This window comes from Heteronotia binoei, chromosome 11, assembly GCF_032191835.1.
Source record: "Heteronotia binoei isolate CCM8104 ecotype False Entrance Well chromosome 11, APGP_CSIRO_Hbin_v1, whole genome shotgun sequence".
NCBI lineage: Eukaryota > Metazoa > Chordata > Lepidosauria > Squamata > Gekkonidae > Heteronotia > Heteronotia binoei.
The window spans coordinates 36485477-36510146 of NC_083233.1; the positions used below are offsets into that span (position 1 = coordinate 36485477).

At 40.1% G+C, this 24670-nt stretch overlaps 1 protein-coding gene across 1 annotated transcript in view; it reads left to right on the plus strand.

Moving 5' to 3' along the window:
- The first annotated feature begins 1181 nt into the window (after positions 1 to 1181).
- The window catches only part of RADX (RPA1 related single stranded DNA binding protein, X-linked), a 213207-nt gene continuing 189718 nt past the window's right edge, over positions 1182 to 24670 (plus strand). Inside the window, exons 1-13 of the mRNA XM_060249402.1 lie at positions 1182 to 1782; positions 3076 to 3218; positions 6469 to 6661; positions 8568 to 8676; positions 8769 to 8860; positions 8942 to 9064; positions 10960 to 11067; positions 12341 to 12508; positions 13347 to 13507; positions 14080 to 14261; positions 17815 to 17877; positions 22014 to 22093; positions 23565 to 23861. Of these exons, the coding sequence (XP_060105385.1) occupies positions 1257 to 1782; positions 3076 to 3218; positions 6469 to 6661; positions 8568 to 8676; positions 8769 to 8860; positions 8942 to 9064; positions 10960 to 11067; positions 12341 to 12508; positions 13347 to 13507; positions 14080 to 14261; positions 17815 to 17877; positions 22014 to 22093; positions 23565 to 23861 (2245 nt within the window). The 5' untranslated portion in view covers positions 1182 to 1256. The remainder of the gene's footprint in view (positions 1783 to 3075; positions 3219 to 6468; positions 6662 to 8567; positions 8677 to 8768; positions 8861 to 8941; positions 9065 to 10959; positions 11068 to 12340; positions 12509 to 13346; positions 13508 to 14079; positions 14262 to 17814; positions 17878 to 22013; positions 22094 to 23564; positions 23862 to 24670) is intronic.

The following is a 24670-nucleotide window of genomic DNA, read 5'->3' on the forward strand; positions in this document are numbered from 1 at the left end:
AGTAACTTAAAATGAGTTTGACAATTTTAAGTCTAAACACATGATAAAATGGGCCTCAAAGATCAACCTCTTAATTAAAAGTAATTTAAATTCAAGTACTTTTTTATCAGATAAACTATTTCTTTTTGTTTTGATTTGATGATAAAGTGTGACAGGAATACCGATTGTGGCCAATGGCCTTTGACAGAACTGGGGACACAAACCATCCACCTCAGTCCCCTCCCCAACCTTCTTTTTCATCTCGCTTTATCACTCTTCCCTCACACAGTTAGGACCTCTCTCAACCAGTCTACCTTCAGACAGACTCTAAAGATAATCTTTTTTCCCAGATAGGACAGCCATGTTTGTAGCAGCAAAATGAAACAAGCCTCCCCAGTTGCACCTCTGAAAGAGTCCAACACCACGTGTCCCAGCACCCAGCGAGTCTCCTGTTAGCTCTTCAAAAACCGCCTCAAAAATCGCTTCCCCCCCTCCCCGACTCCAAAGACAAGGCCCGCCTCTCGACAAGTCCCACCTTTTCCCACTAGCGTCACTTGGCCCCGCCTTCCGCGCGTTCATTGGTCCGTCCTAGAAAGCAGCTGTCATCAAAGCCCTGCTGTCTTTCCGCAGACTTCGTTCTTTTTTCCCGTGCGCTCATTGGACGGCTCGAAAAATGGGGCCGTTGCTTCCCCCTCCCCCACCCCATCTTTCCCTCCATGGAGGCGGACGGGCCTTAGAACCGATAGGTGGCTGTTTGGGGTTTCCCTGCCTTCCTCCCGCCGCCGCCGCTCCTGCTTTGGTCCGAAGGCGACGTTTTTTGCTTTACGTTACGGATGAGCGCGGGAAGGGGAGGAGGCAAACGCAGGGCACCTGAGGCGAGCGCGGCGCCTCTGTGGGTGGGGGAGGGACGAGTTAAAGAGCCGCGAAAAAATAAAGGAAGGGGGGGGGGGAGAGAGATCGTTGGGATCAGAGTTGTGAGGGGGAGATAGCCTGTGGGAGAAATTGAAGGGGAGGGATATGCGGGAGGGTGGCTCCGCAAGGCAAGTGGGGAAGGAAGGGGCTCTTGAAGTCTCGCTCCAGGCAGTGAGGGAGATGGTGGGGCTGGGACGGCAAAGGTGGAGGCACTGACAAAACGAAGACAGACTTAGGCTGTAGCAGGAGACTCTGTTTGCTCTCTGGGACCTGTGGGCACAGCAGGCATGGAGGGTTTGCGGGGGTCTGAGGTGGTGGAAGAGGCTGCAGCAGCTGCCACAAGTTGTGATTCTTGGATCCAGCAGATGTTTGATCAGGTGCTCAGTGCTTCTTGCTTGAGGCTTTCCCTCCAGGCTGGCCAGGCAGTCACTGTGTTGGCCCTGGAAAGATACATGGCGGAAATCCCATCGCCTGGCACACCATCCAAGGCAACTGTTAGTAACAGTCACACACACGTTGCTCCCTTGCCGACTTACTGTTACGATGTGACCATCACGGATGGTGTGTATCAAGAGAAATGTCTCCTAGCCCCTGAGCTGAACCAGCTAGTACACAAAAATGCCCTGCGCTGTGGCTTGCGTGTGGAAATCACACAGTGTTCGTACATGTACAACGAGAAGAAGTTGTGTAATGGTTTTCTGTGCATTGAACAGCTCAAAATCGTGGGGGTGTCAGATGTAGGCGCTCCCCTGGAGCAAAAAGAATACAAAGCAAAACCCAGAGTGCCACTGAAGGGTGGCAAGAAACATTATCTTCCTTTGTGGAATAATGAAGATCCACATGGGGACATATGGGTAAAAAAGAAGCTTTCACAAGATGTTTGTGTTGATGGTAAGTTGTATACCTATAAGGCAACAGTGTGAAACCAAATTGTGAAGGGAGATTGTTGATGCGGGTGGGTGTAAAGGGTAAGGTGCTTTAGGATATGCTATTGCTATCCCTGGATTCCACAAATATTTAGTGAAAATTCTGCCATTCCTTTTGGTTCCAGATGGCTTACAGGTAATAATTAAAACACTGTAAATTAAAACCAGATTTAAAAAACCCAGTACAGTATTTTTTTTAAAAAGTGTATATTCCATCATAAACCCTAGAAAACAGACAACCCTTATAGTGTCTTCTGATCATTTCCAACAAGGGGGCTCCCCTCTCCTTTCCAGGGAGCCTGTTCCACAGAATGGGGGGGCTCGCCTCTCCTTTCCAGGGAGCCTGTTCCACAGAATGGGGGGGGGGGGCATGGCAGAAAAGGCCCAGGCCCTGGTCAGTGCCAGGTGGGCCCCCAAAGTGAAGCAACAGCCAGCAAGTTGCAGCCTGAAGGTCATAACTAGTGTTCAGGTATGTATGGGAGGAGACAGATATGTTGGTTTCAGGTCATGAAGGGCTTTGAGGGTGTATTAGTTAAGGCGGCATCAAAGCAATCCTGTTAACCCTAGGGAAGCTAATTAGGTTTGCCCAACACAGCTACCCACCTGAATCCAGTCAGTTTTTGAGATGAGTGAGTATCAGTAGTTAATGGGCATTCTGGAGTTAGCTCTGCTAGATTTATTTTTTTGAACAATTCTTTCTTCATAACATTTGAAAATGATACTGAGTCAGGCCATTGCTGTACCTAGTTTGGTATTTCTTCCTGTGACTAGACATGATTCTCTTAGGTCAAATCAGAGAAAGGTTTTACTTTTACCTAACGTGTGCTACCTGATTTAATAGAATCAGAATTGGAAGGTATCTCCAGGGTAATGTAGTCCAACCCCCTGTTTCAAAACAGCATATAAAACAAAATTATGAAACATTTAAGACAACGTAAATATTAAATAAAAACTCCAATCACTTTTACAAAAAGATCTGGAACACAAAAATAAGCAAGGACAGAAATCAACAGATTCAGCTGATCATGGTTTTAAAGGCCACTTGAAAAAGATGCATTTTTGCCAATCGATGGAACTTCGGTAGAGACTGGACCAGGACGAAACAAATTGTCTGAGGGAGTGAATTCCAGAATTCTTGAATAGCTGCTCTTCCTCTTTCAGAGGTGAATAGTGCCTCAGTCCAAAGCAGAGCTTACTATGCTGATCTCAAATTTCAGAAAAGTTCTGGTGATCATATTTTCTCTGCTTCTTTCCTTAGAATCCAATCTAACTTCTCTCTTTCATCTGGAAATGAGCTGGAAGACCAAAATGAGTTTCCAACCCTTGCTTGTTAGAGTCCTGAATAAAGCCAGGTTACGGTACTATGGGAAACCTGACACAAAACTAGATGTGCCTTATCAGGTAGGAAAGCTGTAGTTCTAATACAGCATTCTGGTATCAGAGGGTCTAAGGTGTTTTGATAAATGTTTCACACAACATGGTGTGGATTATACTACGTTTATAAAAGTGTGAGGGTGGCTTGTTTGTTAAATAACTGTAATCAAATAATACAGTTATAGTTATGTAAGTTCAGCTGTTTATGTAATAGTGCCCTGTGTGTGTGAGAGAGAGACAAACATTTGCATCTAATTTGGTTTAGGTTTCTTTAAAACATTCACCTAAATTAAAATTGAACTCTACCAAAGTTATCCTGTATATTCTATTTCAAATCAGTAGAAAAACTCATTGATGCTGGCAGGCAGAAGAAGCCTTTTTTTGTCTACTATGATTAGAACAGAGGTGGGCAGGTTTGCTGAGGGACATGTGGACATGTCTGACTAAATAACTGTCATATTGTTATCTATTAAATTCCTTTTCTGTTTCTGGAGTAAAATTATTTTCCAAGATAGGTCTCATCCTAGGATCTACTTTGTTGTGGTCATGGAAATGGGGACAGCTTTCTTCTCTGCCACCACTGAATCTGCATGGTAATGTTCAGTGGAGCTGTACTGAGTCTTTAGGGAACGTTACATCTGGGCCCAAAAGAGGAGTTGAAAGAATCTTTGGTGGTACACTGTGACCAATTTGCCAAACACTTCATACAATTTACTGTATGTGTTATGAATAGATGCCACAATATCTATAGGGTTCTTGTTGTACATGAGACTTTGTTTGTCCTGTTGGGATTGATATTTTTATTTTGTACATCTTTGGAAGTGGAGAATATCCTTAGACCTACCACTGGTATTCTTGACTTCTGTTCTTCCTGGTTGATTTAGTGAGGCAGAGAAAGATTGACTTTGGGGTTTTGAAGGTATTAAATATCTTCTTAGATTAGGAAGTGGACCACTCAGTGTTTCAAAAGGAAGTAATGTGATTGTTTTTGAAAACACTTACTTTAAATCTCCTGATTTAAACAACCTCTGTATGCTTTCCAGTATTATTCCTGGCTGATGTACTTGAGCAAGCGGTGTTTGGTGTACTGGTAAGTGCGCAGACTCTTACCTGGGAGAACCGGGTTTCATTCCCCACTGCTCCACTTGCAGCTGCTGGAATGGCCTTGGGTCAGCCATAGCTCTCACAGAGCTGTCCTTGAAAGGTCAGCTTCTGGAAGAATTCTCTCAGCCTCACCTACCTACAGGGTGTCTGTTGTGGGGAAGGAAGGTAAAGGAGATTGTAAGCCACTCAGACTTAAGGGCAAAGTATAAATCCAATATCATCATCTTCTATTTTAGATTGGAGATTTCTTTAATTATGTTGATTACTAGATCAGTTATGGTCTGTCTGGTCTTTAACCTGTTTTAAAGGACTGAGGCTGCCTTTGCTACCCTGGTAGATAACCCATACTGAGATATGGACAAAAGCAATGCATACTGGTTGGTTGTCTTGGCCATGGTATGCTCTTAAGTTGCCTTATCAAGATACGGAGAAGTGGGTACATGGTTGCAGTTTTCTAGTGTTTTCTGTTGTGCAGATTGCAGAAGTTTCCTCCAACCTATGACATGTGGCTTGTTGAGTGCTACGGTGAGTGGTTCATATATTAGACAGTCTCCTAGGCAGGGAATTAGACAACCTAGGAGACAGGATGAACCACTCATATTGTGTGTGTATGTACACACACACACACACACATATAAATACATACACACACAAACCACTGAGGTGGTTTGGGGAGGTGTCATTAGTATGCTTATGACACCTAGTTCTAAATCTTCTTTTCAACTAATAGTAGCAATGGATGTTCTGAATCAGTGTTCAGATCTGTCTATCTAAGAACAGTTGTCTTCTTTAAGCTTCCTTCCTTTCAGCTGTGACTTCAACAGGCAGTTTCATCTTCTGCTTCCCTGTATTATCCATCACACCAACAAAGGAGTGGTGTATGGCAGTCCTTAGAAGGACCTTAGGAGAGCAGGTTTCATTAGGAAAGCTGGGTAGAAGGTAGGTAGAAGGTGTCTTGATAGACAATGAGTAACAGGGTTCAGGCATATGTCATCAAACACAACTGCAGTTTTTTCATGGCCAACACCTTAACTGAGGAAACTGATATTGTCACCTCTGTATACCATTAATTAGATATGTTTCCATTGACTGATTACAGCCCTAATAAACCGGTACTACACTAGACATTTAGACAAAATAGGTCAGCCATTTCCACCTAACATGGAGTAGCTGGACATCCTATGAAGCAAGAATGAAACCTTGGACTTATCCATCAATGTCCCTTCTGCTCTGAGGAGGAAAGGGCATCTTATCCTGCTGTAAGGGGGAGGGAAACAATTTGGGCTGATTGCATGTGAAGAGAAAGAGACTAATTTCATTACTTAGTTAATTATCTCTGTCGTCTTATTTACTGTGTGTTTTGTTCAGAGCTGTGCAGTATCCAGCTGGGATGTTCACCGTTTTATAGCTTTCTGTCTGCATTATAGATGAACTGAGAAGTAGAATAACACACACACACCTTTATAATTACTTGACTTATTTGTGAGAATCACCCATGCCCCACCCCCTTTCTCAGAGTAGAAGGAACCTTCGTGGGGTAAGTCCAAGTCTGTTTCCCGTCCACTCCACTTTGCTGTGATTGTAAAAAAAAAAAGTCATAGCAAAGCGCGTTTAGGAAAGATTGCAGCAAAGTAGCAGAGAAGCTGTCCTCACTATTGCATTATGAAGCCCTGTCTTCCTTCTGTCACTCCTAAGTTGCACCTCAGTAATAAGCGTATTGGGCAAGCACCAGTCGTTTCCGACTCTGGGGTGACATTGCTTTCACAACGTTTTCATGACAGACTTTTTACGGGGTGGTTTGCCATTGCCTTCCCCAGTCATCTACACTTTCCCCCCAGCAAACTGGGTACTCATTTTACCAACCTTGGAAGGATGGAAGGCTGAGTCAACCTCAAGCCAGCTACCTGAAAACCCAGCGTATTGACTTGAAAAAGCGTATTGAAAGTAAATTCTACTGAGTTTAATAGAATTCCTGAAATTAAGATTGCAGTCCTGGATTTCTAGATAGAGAAATGTCACCTGTTCTTGTATAATATCTTCCACACAGTATCGAGAACTATGGACATTGAGAAGCATAACTCAACCTAGACATTTAAAAGAGCAGTTGAAGAAAAATGCTTTCACTTTTGCAGAATTGCTAGAAGCTAAGCCTTGTGTCCCCAATTCTTTCCAGGCCTATTTTGAAGTGGCAGATCATTCTGGTATGATGTCACTTGTCCTGTGGAACTCCTTATGCCTTGAATGGTATAACAGTTTGAAGACTGGCACAGTGCTGCTACTTGAACAATATGCTGTGAAACCAAGTTACCCTTTCAAAACACAGCCAAGTCCTGGGGATTTGCATATGAAGAGATTCTCTTCAATAGGTTGAGTATTCCAAATATGAATTGTGATTCAGTAATGCTGTACTGAATAAAGTTAGGAAATACATTTGGTTTCAAATGGTGAAAAAAACAAATAGCCTCATTCAAACCTTCACTGCACATTTGGAGAGTGGGATCACATGTAGTTTGCCCACTGTGGACATCCATGTTTAAAAGTTGGTAGAGAGCCTACACGTGTAGAACTGTAAATGTGTAGTACTATCTCATTGCTACCTCATTTTCTGGGTTTCTCTGGGGAAAATCACAAGTGATCCTATTTCTTCCTTTCTCCATGCATTTAATGAAGGAATGCTAAGACACACTGAAATCTTGTATGAAGGGTGTAAAATTGTTTACCAGCTTAGGCAGTGCAGAAGCAGAACCATGAGGAAGTTTTACTATGCTAGTCATCCTAGAGTAAAAGAAATAAACTTTTTTTTCACATAGTTGCCTTATATGCTGCATAGCTAATGCAAAAATGCTATTTCGTATTGACTGACAAAGCTACTTTTCATTTGTGATTTTTTTTTCTGTAATAGTAACTTTTTCAGTAGCCACTGCATTTCCCTGAAACTAGCAAATATCTTTGAGGTACCAAGTGTATTGTTATAGATGGTAGGATTTTGCTGTTATTCCAAAATTATATTACTGTATTACATTTTTAAGCTCTTACCTAATGTGTAACAAGAAAGTGAAATGTTTTGTCAGGCTAGGAGTTCTAGGAGGAAAGTTAAATTAAAAACTGCTGATGATTGTAAGCCAATTTGACAGTAATTCTAATTGTCTCTGTGAAGTAGCACATTCAGATATGTCAGTTTGATATTTTGTTCTTACAAACAAACATTGTCAATAGACTGAGGAAACCAAGATTATGTTTTCTAATGTGCTAATAGAGTTCACTTACTAACAGAGAGATTAAAAATAGTATGGTAGGGAAAGGGCTAAGTGAAATGAACAATAATATGTGCAAATTAAACAATGTGAACTTCGGAGTGAAGTGTTGAGCCTCCTGCGGTATAAATAGAATGCTCATCTAGGATATAAAATCGCTAATAATCTCATACACTGATAATATTTTCTTGATTTATCAGGTAGTTCTTATTTTAGTATTAACTTAAAAGTTTTTTATAAGTTGCCTGTGAAAGGAGTATCTTGTAAACTGAATGAGCATTGCTTTTCTCACTTGTTTCCCTGGGATGCCTGTGAAGTATTATGGGAAGTAGAGTTTATGCACAGATGCATCTGCTGAGTTTTCTTCAGATGGGGGCCTTTAGAACATAGAGGTTGTAGTCTTTTTGGTAGGAAGGTCATATTTGACATATGAAATTAGAACAAAAGCAATGGCATTGTCATCGCAAGATGCCCACTATAGTTCCCTTCAGTTTTGACATACCAAAGTACTCGAGCTTTGCGTTTTATCTGTACAAATCAACAAGTATCCAAGTAAGGTAGACAGTGGATGTTGCTGGATGGTGAGACATTTTATAAAGAAGTGCTTTATTATACTAGTGGAGAGAACAGAAAAATATTTTCAGAGCTGAAATATTTTTGCATAGAATCCTCTTAACATTTCTTTGTGTACATGACAAAAAGCTATTCAGAAGACCGCTTTCTGCCAATGATTTGTCAACACTATTCTTTTTAATATAATCTCTTGCAATCTAACTGTAATTCAGGTAATTTGGGAGGCAATAATTAGGGAGACAGTCATCAAAACAGATAGCAAAAAAATAACAATCAGTTCAGGTAGGTGTTTTAATATTCAAAGAGTTCAGAATGGAATAGAGCAACTATAATAGATACTACTGTTTTACCTAAAAAGATAGAAGATCTGAAGTTTGCTAGGACAGCAAGTAATCAAAACAAAATGTAATTATTAAACATGCATTCTCATCACATTCTTTCCTAGAAATCTCCTTGAATGTTCGAGATCCTCCAGCTAGAATTCACATTATTCCAGAAAGTAAGGTTAAAAAAGAGTGGAAGTTGCCTGAAATTAAATACCGTTTCATAACAAGGTTAAACTTTTATCTATTTTTTATTTTTAAAAATGAATATACATATATGTTTTAAGCTTAAATATAACTTTTTATTTCTCAATCTGTTCCAGGTCAGAACTACCAAACTTACCAAACAATCATTTCTGTGATATTATTGGACTTGTAAAATATGTAGGAAGAACTGAACGTACCAGAAAAAGAGGTTCTTTTAAAGATTATTTGAAATATTTATTTGTTCAAAAGTATTTGAATAAAAAAACTGAATAATATATTATTTTTGCAGAACATGGGGAAGATTTCTGGATCTATCGTTGGGTACATGTTGTTGATGGGACCTCAGAAGAGCCTTTCATACTGGAATTGTTTGCTACTTCTCAGCCTGATATTTTTGAACAAATTCATCCAAGTATTTATTTTAAATATATACCTGCCACTCTTATTTTTTTTCTTTGTAATACCTTTTTAAAGACTTGTTTAAGATTTCAGATGCCATGGTAATTCTTATGATAATTGGTTAATATCACTGCAGCACTTTCTAATTGCCCCTGTCAGATCAATATAAATGGCAAATTAGAATTCATCTGAATCAATCTGCTACCACATACAAATATATATAATTGCTGCAAAACAGACACTTTGCCATCTTCCTACATTATACCAATACCAATGTACATTGTTTCCTTTCACTTAGGAAGAACTGTCAGAAGTGCAACAGTCCCTGTGTATTTCTTAGTCTGAGTATTGATTTAAATTCATAGCCTTAAGTTACAATCTGAAGAATTCATCTGGGCACACACTAGGGCTTGGGAATGCTCAGTAGAACTTCAGCAAGCTCTATAAGAAGTTAGGCCTAGATCCCAGAAACAGAACACAGAATCAAAGGGTTGGAAGGGACCTCCAAGGTCATCTAGCCCAACCTCCTGCACAATGCAGGAACTTCACAAATACCTCCCACACACACATGCATCCCCAATGGCCCCTGCTCTATGCCCCAAAGATGGGAGAAACCTCCAGGATCTCTTGTCAAACTGGCCTGGAGAAAAACTGCTGACAGACCCCAGAGTGTCCATCAGCATTTCCCTAGATGTATAAGAAAGGGCCATGAGAACTAAACATTGATGCAACCCAGCCTGCCCTCCTCATGATCTTCCTAATTCACAGAATCAGCATTGCTGTGAGATGGCCATCTAGGCTCTATTTAAAAACCTCCAAAGAAGGAGAGCCCACCACCTCCCAAGGAAGCCTGTTCCACTGAGTAACTGCTCTAATTGTCAGGAAATTCTTAATGTTTAGGTAGAAACTCTTTTGATTTAATTTCAACCCACTAGTTGTGGTCCAACCTTCTGGGGCAACAGCAAACAACTGTGCACCATCCTCTGGGGCAACAGAAAACATGAAGTGGTAAATGTGTATATAGATTACACTATTGCAGACTGCTCTCTTACAAAATATTCCTTCACAAAGAAAGCTCTTATCAAAGTTAAACTAGAACTCTTCTGTTTGACATCTAGCTGTTTTTCTGTACCGTGGCCTATTATATGATATTCTTCACATACCCACAGTTTGTGCCTTTCATCTACAGAGCTGAGGCTGCTGTACATTGCTCTGCCCTCCACTTTATCCACATGATAACCTTGTTCAGTAACTTAGGCTGGCAGCATGACTGGTCCAAGGTCACCCAGCAAGCTTCATGGTACAGTAAGAATTTGAATTTAGGTCTACCAGTTCCTAGTCCAGTACTCTTGACTATTACATTATACAGTTTAGGATTAGGCCTAAATTGCTTGAATACTCTGGAGAAATAATAGGAAGGAGGAACATTCTTGTTGACTAAAATTGAAGTAAGAGTTTAGGAAATTGCAAATTATCATAGGAAATTGGGTTAGCCAGTTTGGTGTAGTGGTTAAGTGCACAGACACTAATCTGGGAGAACCGGGTTTGATTCCCCACTTCTTCACATGCATCTTGGGTCACTCACAGTTCTTGAAACAGCTACTCTCAACAGCAGTTCTCAAAAGAGCTCTCTCAGCCCCCTCCACCTCACAGGGTGTCTGTTGCGGGGAGAGGAAGGGAAGGAGATTGCAAGCCACTCTGAGTGAAGGGCAGGGTATATATTCAATCTCCTCCTCCTCCAGTAGCTTGTTTCACTTGACGCTTTCAGATCTTTTAGTCTCATCAGACCAATGATATGCATAACATTTTGTTATTGATTAATATTAATTCTATAGCATCTTTGTATGAAATAAGAAACAAAAGGAACTAACATTAAAAAATTATGCAACCCCCGTTCTTTGTCTCCAGTGACATATTTGGTATGTACACAGATGAGGGTGATAAGAGATACCACTGAAAATGGCTCCTGCACAACTTACCTGACAACTTCTAATGAAAGTCAAATGTTTATTACAGGTAAATAACCTACAAAGCACAATTTTATAACTCATTTATGTAAATAACAACTCCCTTCTCTTCATTAACTTTTAATGAGTTTGTTGCTCCCCTTTTCATTTACTTCATATAGCACTCAAGTTTTCATTCTCTGCTATCATAGCCCCTCTTCCAACATAAAACCTCCTATTGAGAGTGGATGTATATGTTTTCTTTTGTAATATCTAGTATCTGGTAATCTGTTATTTCAAATTTTGGTGATGACAATCCAAAGAGCAATAAAACATAAAGGCTATGGGTTGGATCCAGATTAAATTGGCAGTTTCTACCAATTCCCCACTCCCAATGCAGACCACTCCTCATGTTGTTTTTCAGGGCGCCTTTTCCACCAGGAGCAGCATCTTGTGGAGATCAGTGAGCTTCAGCAGGAGGGGAACACAAGGAAGTTCAATTCTGTCAATAGAAAATTAGGCTGGATCCAACTCTTACTTCATTAACAATAACATTTTAGGACCACTTTCTCAGAAATAAAGGGTTGGGTCTTCTAAAAATTATTTCTTCTTGGTACTCATTACATTAGCCTTAGTGGATAAAGGGGACTCTGTTCCTTCCTTTGCCTGAGTTACTGCCCTGTTGGTTTCTCAAAACTGTAATTGCTCTATATGTTGGCAGCCTTCTCAGCTCCTGTTTAGTGTGAACAATTTACTGCTTAGGCACTGTATTGATACTGTTGCAGTGTTATCAGTTGTTTACAGCCCAATTCATATTTCTAATATGATTATCAGGGTTGATTTATATTAGGCCAAAAGTTTAACATCGTGTATTGGCCTCTTGATGTTCCATTACACCCATGGGATTATCTGATCTGCATGGATATTGGCATTAAGTGTACCTGAATACATTGGATAGTGGTATACCTGTGTCAGCTTAGCCAGGGACACTTATTCCTTAGTTTTAGGGATTTGACTAGGATCATAGAGGGGTGGCAGGATAACCTCTGAAAAACTGCTATATTAGTATAATTCATTGATCTTCCCAGGATGCTTAGAAATGCTTGCAATTTTCTCTCTCTGTGCTATCTCCTGAAGTCACAGCACCAGTGTTCCCAATATCATATATAAATCTGGTGACATTCCTCGTGGAAGCACCTGATAATGAGAACATACTTAACATTTTTAGTGGTTTTCAGAATTGTGCTGCAGGGCAGTGGGGCACAAGCACTTATGAAAGTTATTGCTTTAATCTTTTGATTCTTTCGTTATACTTCCAGTAGCCTTTTTGTTTTTCTTAACAGGGTGGCACAAAGGCCAGCCGTATACAAAAGATACCAAAGTGAAAAGCTTTATCCAGTGGATTAAAACTCAGAAGGAAGCTTATCATATGGAGAAAACAGGAATGGGTGGATATTATCCTTTTCCACCAGTCCCAAATACTTTTTCAAAGTATTGCAAAAATAATAAAGGTACAGCATTCCATTGTATGCTTTCAGTCATGTCTATCACTTTTTCTGATATCCTGTTAATAATATAAGCCTTTCAGTGTAGCTTTGTACAAGGTAGGTGTACCTAAAGATGCCCATAACTTGCCCTAGGCCATGATCCAAAAGGTGTACTTGGACTTCTGACCACGCCCACCTCAGCATCCCTGTGGTTCATTTAAATATGAACATATGAAGCTGCCTCATACTGAATTAGACCATTGATTCATTGACTCATTGGTGTTTACGTTCCTAGCACCTGCTACCTGAGATTCTTCAACTAGAAAATGCCAAGGATTTGAACCTGCTTGGAATGTCAATGTCTGCATGGCTTCACAGCTGAGCCATTGCCCCTCTCAACTTGAAAAAGTAATTTCAAGTTTTCAGGTAGCAGAAGGGTTGTCAGAAGCATGCATCTGAAGAAAAGCTCCAGATATTACCCCTAATTTTGAATCCAGTTTAGCATGGTTGGAGGCAATGCCATTTAGGTAGGAATCACAATGCTGGTAAAACAGCAAACTATGCATTTGTACCCTAACAGTGTAAAAAATTGTATTTTCATAGCAGCATAGAACAATCTGACAGCCTTAAAGTATCTTACTGCAGAAAAAGAATTTTAGTAATTAATGTGTTACACAGACAGCTATACTACTTCTGCTAGCATTCACTTGAAGCTGTCTAGAAGGCTGCTTTTTATCAGATGTTTTTGTATTACTTTAAAAGCAGTAACTTAGCATTAAGTTCTGTGCCGTATGAACCTCGAATTCATACTTTGGGGTCGTATTGTTTCTTTAAAACTAAGTTTCGGAATTGCTCTTTGCAGTTGAATCAATTTTGACAACCATCAGTGAAATGAAGAAGGAGATTGAAAGCCTGCACTACAGGGAACACAAACGCATTGCTATTCAGGGGATAATTAGTGCTATAAGATATGTCAGCTGTGGCAGTACATCTCAAGATGCCTCAGGAGTTGAACCAATGCAGGTATGGTGCTTGAAAATTAATAGTATAGTACTTACAATGCTATGATCATGATCATAATTGCAACTGAGATCTTCTGCATTTGAGTTCACAGAACCCACAGACATTGTCTCTTGATTAACATTCCCCCCCTTATTTTGAATGCAAGTAGTATCTGAAAGTCAGTTTAGGCTTTTCAAGTTTTAATGACCTGGTATTCTCTTTTAAGGAAATTTTGTCTTCATGTGTTAAGAAAATTCTGTATTAAATGTACAAAAGTGACAGTGAAGTTGAGTTGAGGAGCTAGGTGTGATAAATTATATCACCATTAAAAAAAAATAACAACAGAGCACAGAATTTTAGACCATAATTGAGAGACAGCAAATTTCCTATAAAAGTGGTCCTTCTGGCTGTGGTTTTGAAAGATTAGGCTTTCAGAAGGTTCTTATTGCAGGAGTTTGTTGAGGAGGCAAATAGGAATATATGTTTGTTGAGGATATATGTTCTTTAAAATAGTGACCCTTAAGAGAAGAGCTACTACAGGTCATGTTATTAATGTATTTTAAATTAAAAGAAAGTATTTTCAATTTCTGTAGATCAACAAGGAGCCATTATTGCAGAGTTCTATGTCAAAAAGTAATCATATGAAGGAAAGAAGGAAGACAGATCAACAATCCAGAGAAAAAAGTTCTGTGCAAAGGTCACCACTACCTGTGCAGGAGCAGCAATACATAGTAACCAGAAAAGCTCAGGCAAAGAGAAAGAGTGAGACTGTGGGGTAAGCTGGGATAGGTTTTAATTGTTCCCTCTGTGTTTTTGTTATCACCTTTTAGGTCACACTGCTGCTTCTGTTTGCTCCTTTCAGAGCCCAATTAAGCACGGAAAATATGAGAAGTATGCAGTTTTCAACTGAGTTTTGTCATTGTTCTGAATTAAACTGATACAAGAAGATTTAGCCTACCTTTGTGTGCGTACACACACTTATATTGCCATTATCAATTAGTTATGAATAGCTGTTTAGGAATGTTTTTCAGATTAAACTGCTTTATACTGAATCCAACCAATGATTCATCAAGTTCAGAATTGTTGACTCAGACTGGCAGGAGCTCTGCAGGGTCTCAGACAGATGTCTTTCAAATCACCTCCTACCTGCTTCTTTAAAATGGAGATGTCAGCTATTGAACCTGGAGTGTTTTTGCATGCCAAGCAGATGCTCTACCACTGAACCTTGACCCCTCCTGCCTTTTTGTTACCAAACTGCATAGGAATAGATTTCCCACATCAAGGCTGCAGTGCCCAGGAGGCCTTGTCAGATGACTAGTGATTAAATAATAACGGTTGTACATAATTCATATAAACATTTCTCCTTCCAACAGGTGCATACAGAGTGAGGTCTCTGCTTCAAAATTCAAGAATCCTTAACCATAATACTTGATTAATTTTACTGAACTAGCTTTCAAATATTCTCTGGGTATATATATGTGCAGAAATCATCCAGTGCTTTTTCTAAATGAAGTTGCTTTAAAAGCATGTAGAATTATAAAGTAGAAAGGGATAGACTGCACATGTTCAATATTAGCAGTAAGGTTGTTATCACTTCATTTGGCCTAGTGTGCAAGCCACTTAATGTAGAGTATTTCATCTGCTAGAGAGAGTTAATGTAATGGGTAGCCTGAATCTGTCCTCATTGTGAAGTGAAGGCTGCATCCACATGATAAGATTGAGATCTGTTTTGCATTCATCACTACTGAAAACTGAGAGGCATACACATTGGCAACAGAGCTTCCACATGAGAATTTTCTGTGTATTTTCCTCTATTAGCTGCCATTTTCCTTGCTGTACAACAGGAGGGCTTTTTGTGAGTTTTAAAAACCAAATGAATAGGTAAGTAACTGTACTTTTATTTTTAATCTATGTACCACTTTTCTTCTTAGTGATCCCTGTGCATCACACAGATGGAAATTGAGCCTCACAAATTCAAATTGGAAATTTCTACAGCTGAAAAAAGGTTTTTCTGGTGCTGGCTGCACCCACTGGGAGCACTGGGTAACAGCACATATGTTTGGAGAGGGTGGAGTTGCAGTGCCAAGGAGACCTGGCACCAACCATATCTGGTCTGTACTTTCACATGCTCTTTTGACAGACAGTCTTGTCACTATACTAGGAATGGTTTAAAACCACAGCTGACCTGCAGCACTCCAAGAAGGCTACATTTTCCTGTCCTCTTCCAACAGTCTTCTCCTTCCATACCCATCAACCAGAATGCGAGCCTATCACAGACAATGCATTGGTCCCTACCATTGATAATGCCATAGAATTCCAAGCTACTTTGTTTCATCAGAAAGCTTCTACAGATCATGTATTCTGGGCCTCATGGCCTCCATGACAATAGTGACTTCACATGTGAACCCTCAAACTCTGATTCAACAGCACTTTCACACCCAGCCTTCACAGGCAGTCCCATATTTTATACATATCTATAATGGTCCAAAGTTCTATGCTATCATGAACATGACATGACAATGTTTTGAGAGGCATTCTATTTGGTCCAAAGCCCCCAGGCATTGCCCTAATGACAGGTGCATTCCTGTGAGTATGGAGTGCTCACTGCTGGGAATTCTTGGCTGTTTGGGACTGTCAAAGAGGCCTTGCTCCAGATCAGTGTCATGGAGCTTTTCTTGCTATCCACAGATCCATCAAGGTCTTCTGTTCCCTCTTTCACAACCAGTCTGTCCAGATATGAACAGACAGTATTGCTTTGATGCATTATATAGGCTCTATAGCATTATGTCAGCTTACATGCAACCTTTGGGATCATTGCCATACACATCTTGGGCATTCACAGACCAAAGGCCAGCACTCTAAGCAGTGTGGTCTTCTCAGCCCCATGAGTGGTTGCTGCATGCTGCAGCTCTTCATTATTTTTTCAGTCACTGGGGTCACCCTAAACTCAACATGTTTGCTTTAGAAGCCAATCACAAGTGTGCAGGTTATTGCAACAGAGGGGGCAGAGGTGTGCAATGTCTGGGGGGATGTGTCCATTATGCCATGCAACAAATGTATCTATACAGTCCGCATCTCTCCTCACCATGGTGATAGTCAAGATTTCTTGAGATTGCACAAACTGCATATTAATTGCACTGCTTTAGCCACATCAAACTTGGTTTCTGTTCCTCCTGCATCTAGCCAAGGGAAGTTTCCTACATCTTCCATGCTTGGAGGGAACTACTCTCCCAGAACAGTGGTTTGGTTCTCCTCCCAGATATTCCCAAACTGAACCTCACTGTCCTTTTTCTACTCCACAGTCCTACACCATATCTTACCAAATTTCAAGACCCAAATTGGCCTATCACATTGTTCCCCCTATATATACCTCATTGTCACAACAACCACCTTGTGAGATAGGTTAGGCTGAGAGATTGTGACTGGCCCAAGATCACTCGTTGAACTTCCTTGGGTGTAGTGAAGATTGAGCACACTTGTCCAAGGTCCTAATCATTATAGGGCTATAGCAATTTGCTGTGAGCCACCCTGAGCCATTTTATGGGAAGGGCGGGGTATAAGTTATAGAATAAATAAATAAATAAATAGCAATTACCATTTTTTCCTCAAAAAGCCCTCCAGTAGTGTGTTGGTGAAAATAGCAACTGCAAGGTGTTTACAGCAGGAAAATGGCCAATGAATTGTACATCTTTCTGTCCATGCAAACTGACAACATGCTTGCACTGTACTCTTCCCAAAAGTAAAGTAGCAAAGCAGGTTTCAGAAAGAGTATTCTGAAAAGTGGAAAAGTATCATGGTTAGAATACAATAGCATGTAGATGCTTTAAAAAAAACCCACTCCAGTTTAGACACCAAAACAGAAAAATCTCTGTGTGGAAGCAGCCAAAGTCTGTAAGTAGTGGGAACTTTGCCCTTGACCCAATGTTTGCCTTCCAGTTGTACTGTACTCAGGGATTTTTTTTCTGAAAAAAGGTGCTGGAACTCTCAAGAGGGAAATGAAGGAGAAACACATGGGTGCCCCTCATGAACCTTAAAGCATTTGGGGGGGGGGGGGAATTTTGTTTCCACAAGAGGTTCCAGAACTCCATTCCACTGTATTCCCCCAAGGGGAAAAAAGCTCTGATGGTACTGCACCAGAGCTTAAGAAGGTAAAGTATGTATTCTTCACAAAAAAAACAAAAATCACTTATAACCACATTAATATCTCAGTTTTCAATAAGGAAGCAATTATCCAACATTTCTTGTGAGCAAAATGAAGAAATTGATGTTTAAATTAGAAAATTGATGCAGCCTGCTAAATAAAGTAATACAGACTTATTGCATTTAAGGGCAAGGGGCCCTCCTATGTCCAGAAGTCCATATTTCACAAGATCATCAGGCAAGAAAATCATGTAAGTGGCAAACTCTCTCTTTTTATTGCAGCTGTTTAACAAGCAGGTGTTTTAAGTAGGAACTGTCAAAGTTCCCCCACAATCATGTAATGTAAGGAAAGGACTGGGAGTTCTAATGCTTTCTTTCTACTGTCAAATAGCTTTTGGTTTGTTCAGTTCCGAGTCTTAATAAAAGAAAGTTGCCTTTACCGTTAAGCCCTAAACTTGCTCATTGAAAACAAAGGCCCTTCCACGCTTCAAGAAGCAATTGTGTTTGCTACATGAATATCGGTGTTAACAGTTTTGGGCCAAAAAAGGTATGATGCTGGGATCCTTGTTTGTATCCATGGATGTGAAATTAAGCTGCCAGAAGCAACTTTCTAAGAGGCTGATGTAATTGGAAATACCTCCCTCCAGGCTGATCTGTGCCACAGGAGGGGGGAAAGAGTGATTTCGTTTGAATGCCTACCTTTTTCGTCAATGTGGCTGAAAGTAGTCTTGGGGTGGGAGGGCTGTTTTCAGTGAAGGAAACGTCACAAGGAGGGAGCAGAGTTAATTTCTTCTTTCTTGGTGCTGTGGCTCCAATCCAGGTTGGGTCCCTGCAGCTTCTTTTGGCATTTCAGTTTCATATCTGAGCACCCAAACATGGACGCTTAGTGGCATGTCTTGTTTTAACCTTTTGTTTCCCAAAGGCAAGGAGTGCACCCTTAAACATGCTTCAGAGGTGCTAAGTTCCAGTGCAGGGGTGGTCTTAATGATTCTGGGGCTCAAATAAGTCAAGGATGGGGCTTCAGAATGTCAGGGTGTGGCAGATAGAGGGGCTTTGTAGCAAAAACTGGCAGTCAGCTGCAGGGTGGCCTCCTGCCTGCATAAAGCAGCGAGGTACTCAGAATCTATCCCTTGGCATCATCACCTCTGGTGTTGCAGCAACAGCAGCTTCTGGGTACAGGCCCAAAATCAGCTGTAGGGCAGTCAGAAGGGCCGCTGCGTACTGCCTTGCAGCTGATTGCCCCGAGTGCTGCCTGAGACTCTTGCAGCACAATCGGGGGGACCTTCCTCAACCTACAGTTGATTGCTTGGCTGCTGCCTGGATGACATCCATTACTGTTGGCATCATAGTGGTGGCAAAGAGGGCAGGGGTGGCTGTCAACAGGGGCAGCCAAGATCACCTGCATTCCTGTGTATGTGTAACTGGAAGGTATGGGCCAGTCTGTCTTCCAGATGTGTACATAAGGGCATGTGTCTATTATAGATACAGAGGTTCAAACTAATTACACGTTATTAACAAGTTCTGTTATGAGATGAGAAAACAGCAGAGACGTGGGCTATTTCAGTGGTCAAGCTTCTGTCCATATGAACTAAGTGGTCCTGACTGACTGTTCCCTGAATATGTGGGAGGACATCCATAAACTGCTTTGAATATCAAAATACTTTTAATGGATTAGGTGATGAGAAAAATAATCCATGTTAATATGTTCTCTTAATGTAGCATTTACCCTGCCCCTCTTCCATGAAGACAGAAAATGTTGATCCAAAATAATTGGTTTTATCACTGAATTTTAGTGCTATTTTAACATATGCAACTTCAAATACTGAAGGAGCAAAAATAGACATGTTAGAACATAGTTCATATTGTGAAGCCAGAAGCATGAATAGAACAGGCTTGCCAGATGGCAGTTTTTGACCTAAGCGGTTCAGGTTTCTGTCATTCTTTTCCTGTTGAAAAGCTCCAAGCTAGAAGCAACTGTTAGAGGTTGGATTTGCCTCTATTACAAAATCTAGGATAATTTGGGTTTTAACTTTTTTAAAATTCATTTACATATAATACCTGTTTACTGTCTCCACAAGCAAGGTGGGAAAATCCCCTTATCTGAAAAAAAAGTCATCAGTACCATTAACCGGCATCTATACAAGTGTCCTTTTTATTTATCATCACTGTATGAGTTAGCATGGATTTCAGAAATAGATGTTGCAGCATTCCAGTCTGGAGTTTTCCTTCTTTTTTAGTCAAGCCAACATGATCATGACAAAGATTAACTTTTTAAAAAATAAATAATAGGGCTGAGCCTTGATTGGTAGGAATTAACTTTAGAAATACTTAGATTTATTTTATTAATCCATTAGAGCTCCATTCCAGAAACACAAATCCATTTTATTAATCCAGTTCTCAAAAGAGCTCTCTCAGCCCCACCTACCACACAGGGTATCTGTTGTGGGGAGAGGAAGGGAAAGAGATTGCAAGCCACTCTGAGACTATGAGTGAAGGGCAGGATATAAATCCAATCTTTTCTTCTTCCTCTTCCATTTCCTGCCTGCCAGTACTGGTATGGCAAGGCTCCATTTTGCAAATCCATTTCAAACTATGGTTTTGCATCCTATTTTGCAGTCAATCCTTAACTGTAGTTTAGAAAGCCATTGTGGTGTAGCAGTTAGAGTGGCAAGTTAGTATCTAAGAGATCTTGGTTAAAATTCTCACTCTGTCCTAGAATCTCACTGGGTGACCTTGGGCCAATCACTCTCATTTTAACTTTCTTCACAGGGTGCTTGTTGTGTGGATAAAGTAAAAGGAGGGGGAAATGTTGTAAGTGACTATGGGTTCCAACTGGGAAGAAAACATGGTTCAAATATCTAAATAAATAAAAGTATTTACATATATCAGCTAAATTTACTTAAATGTTCTTCATTCCATAATGATTCTATTGGGCCTGTGTTAATCTTAGAAATTTTAAAATGCTGTCAATACTCCCCATGAGATACATGTTGAACAAGATAATGAATTGTATCCAGTCAGCTTTCTTGTTCAATCTTATCCAATCTCCTTCCTCACTTCAGTCCCTGTCCCGCAGGGCTTTTGTTCAGATGAGTTCTAGGATCCTTGTTTGGTCATGAAAAGGAGTCTTCTCTATTGCCAGCAGAAACATAGTGAATATTGTACTGCTTTGTATTGCGTAATCTGACAACTGCTACTACGTGGCTGTAGAAGAGGGTCACTGAACTAAAAGCCAAATGCCCACCTAATCCTCCAAATACAATCTCTGAAATTTTCTTAGGCTAACTATAAGGACAGCAAGGGTGTTGGGAGCCAATACCCAGTCCTGAGGACAGCTGGGACCCAGATTCACCCATGTGAGGAAGGCCAGCAGGAGGTGGCTGGGACCCAGGCTGATCGGTCCAACACAGCTGAGAACACGGCAGGGAGGAGCATGGTCAGAAGGCAAGGCTGAGCTTGGACTTGGAGAAGGCTAGAATGGGAGAGGCTAAGAGGCAGCCTTGAGCAGTAAGGGGAAGGAGCAAGTCAGGAAGACTAGTAGCAGAGGGAAGACACAGGAGAGGCTTCACTTTCGTGTTATAGTCTCCCAGGTGAAGCAAATGGAAGGAGCTTGGAGACAGAACAGGTGGGGGTGGGGCCACAGAATCCTATATTAGGAAAGGCAAGCAGCAGAATGAGTTCAGATGAGTGAGTCGGTGGAGATGCCAGTCTGGGGGGAGAAAGAGGATCCAGGTGCTGGAACTCCTCTCCTTCCCTGTTGCCTTCTATGGTGGTAGGATGGCAGGGAGACTGTCTCAGGGGTGGGGGAATTTCACAAAGAGTAAATGTTAAAAGTCTAAGTTGTAATTTTACAGCTAACAAATTGAGGGACAAGTCTATTTGATTTTTTTTGTTGTCTCACACTGGGTTGTATCATAACTCATACAGATTATCTGTAGTTTGAAACATGTTTTATCACCTTAGACTCTGAAATGATAAGCACGTTTGAGTATTTCTGTTCCCTGTCTTCATCTGTTGACAGTGCTAGTATCGCATTAACAACAGCACACCCTGGAGCTTATTTAAGAATTAGCATAGAAAGCTGTTATGGTTTCTTACACTGAACTTTGCTGCTGTCAAAGTGTTGTGCACAGTTCTTAAAGGAATAATTCTTTGTATTCACATGTTGATTTCGACAGATATATGTCTTAATTTGTAGATGTGAAGAAAGTTAACTGGAACTGTTCTGCTCACCTGTCATGATAAACTGATGCAAAAAACCAGTGGCTGCTTAGTCAGTAAAATAAAAAATTACATAATATGAGGTTTTTACATATTCGTGATTATTGACAACCTAGCTAAAGCATTTAGTAATTTTTAATTTTGGCAATATTCTTTATTTTTGTAGGTTGCATACAGACTTGAAAGAAAATTGCCTTTCTAGAAAAAAGAGTCAAGAAATGACAGAATTAACTCAGCCTTCTGGAAGTATATATCTTTTTTTTTTTCAAAGCTATGCGAAAGTCAGCATTTTTTATTGAAACAAGAACTATCAGGCCATTACCCTCAGGCTGGAGTAAAAAGCAAAGCTCTGTCAAGATTCCCTCTTAAACTTCCATGTTAATATTATATGTTGTTTAAACTGTAAGATATTTAGATGAAGTTTCTGTTTTTATGTTGCTGAGATCTCTGATGCTTCATTTTATGTTGCTTAGATTCCTGATACTTTGTAATGTATTACTAAGTGCCACTAGCCCTGATGTTTTTTCATTTGCAGTAACTCCTCCATCCTAAGGTAGTACCCACATTCTCCACTGTACAAACGCGTAGATCATAGTTATGACTGGCCAGGAAATTTATCATCTAATCACATACTTACATAGGAAGTGATCTTGCACTCATCTTTCAGGCACTCTATTAGCAAATCCCATTTTTGTGTGTGGCTTAGAACATAATCATGTGCTGACATGGTACTGTAGTTAAAAGAACGGGCTGAGATCTGGGAGGTTCCTGTCTGAAATCTTACCTTCTATCCTGACATTGCTGAAGGACCCACTTTTCTCCCTGCGTCTCTGCAATATGGAGAGAATAATACTATTCTATTTTACAGAGCTGTTGTAAGGATTATTGAGAAGATAATATATGTGAAGTGCTTTGAACACTGGAAATACTATTTTACATGCAAAGCAGTGTGCTGTAATCCCAGTGTACTAGACAGCCTGTTAGAGTGCAGTTTGGGTTCTTAGAGCTCCATTCCAGAAACACAAGTACATAACAATCCAAATTCTTTGTTCATTAGATTATATGCATCTTTGTCTGCGTAGAGAAAGTCTCAGATGTTATAGAGGTAAGGGCTAATAGGGCAGAACAGTTTGTTTTTATATAAAGGAAATATTGTTTAAACAGAGTAAATATTTATAATTTGAGAGCTGAGAAAATTGCAGATCTCAGATAATTATAAAAAGCACAAAAATTGGGAGTCTAAAAATTCTGTTGGAGACAATGGACTGTATTTCTGCTGATATGCAAGACGGGAGAGACCAGATGCCAGTGCCTGTCATAACTTGTTAGTCTCAGACCCCCAAGACTAAGTCCATAGTAACAATATAACATGCCATATTTATAATAATTGGTTTCAAAGGATATTTTCCCATGATTCTTTATCTACATAAAAATGTTTAATGTCATTAATGTTTTTAATAGGTGGACTGTTGATTTAGTTGTAAGAGATCATACATGTATATTTAATTTTAACCATAATATTTTTAAAAGAAACTGATAATTTGCTTTAAAATTCTACTTAAGATACAAAAAAAAATCTGAATTTTTTTTTAAAAATTGCTGGAAATGCTAATGGTTTTCTTTAACTTGGGCTTTTTTTAGTTTATTAGAAAACTAGAATAATGTTTATATCAGTAAATGGAAGTTAACTAACCATTTAATGTCTTCATATTAGCAGGTAACAAAGAAAAGTCTAGTGTGCCTGAAATAGTTCAAGCGGAAAGGATATGTCATAATTCCTGGCAAAGTGCTCTCTGGACAGCAGTAAAAGACAACTTAACACAACACTTGCACTACAGCAGAGTCTTCCCAGAAAGCTTTCCTTGTAAATTTGATTACATGCACAAAGAATTCCTTATGCAACGATATAATCTTCAGGCAGCCAAATGCAAACCAAAAGAATGGAAAACAAATGAAGGAATGATTTGCTTTGAAAATGCTTGTCCCCTTGAATACTATGAAGTGGCTATTCTTGGTAGGTACCTCCCTCACTGCCTCCCTAGTGCATGGTTCATGCTCTGTTGGGAAGTGTTTTAAGATCTGAGTTTTACAGAAGAATGACTGCTACAGGATGAGAAAGGGTAATGAAGAAGATATTTAGGTTTGCTACTCCATAGTAGGGTGTATTAGAGCAAGTGTGAAGAATATAGGCTAGGATCCAGAGAACCTGCAACTAATGCCATAAGATGAAAGGTTTTTATAAATAAATAAATAAACTTTTTATTTATACCCCGCCCTCCCCGCCTAGGCAGGCTCAGGGTGGCTAACAAGACATTTTTATTTCTTAAACAGCTGTCACCCGTGCTGTATAGTATGGCATGTTATTTTTTGAAGCTGAGAAGAGTTCAGAAAGCAATTTGTGATGTGGTGTAGCATTCTTATGTTTAAAGGGAGAAAATTGTTCCACTGGAGCACACAAACCTGGAACGTACCTATGGTAGCTTTTTGGATCCCAGCCACAGTGTCTCTCCCATAGCCTGTTGCAGCACTTATTGCTTGACTACATAATTAACATCCTCAGCATTTACAAGGAAATTAATCTGCCCAGCTCTCCAGTTTACTGAGATAATTTTAGATAGGTTACAAATTCAAAATCCTAATAAACTCCAGAGCTGGACAGAGAACAAAAATTGAACAAAAGGCAAATATTAAGGGTTCTATGTAGTAAGGATGACCCAAAATGTGGAGGGTGAATGTTTGGCTAGGCAGCAGCACTTTTCAGGGAAGGCATGCAGGAGGGGGAGAGAATTCCAAAAGCCCTCCTACAGTTGCCCTTCAAACACC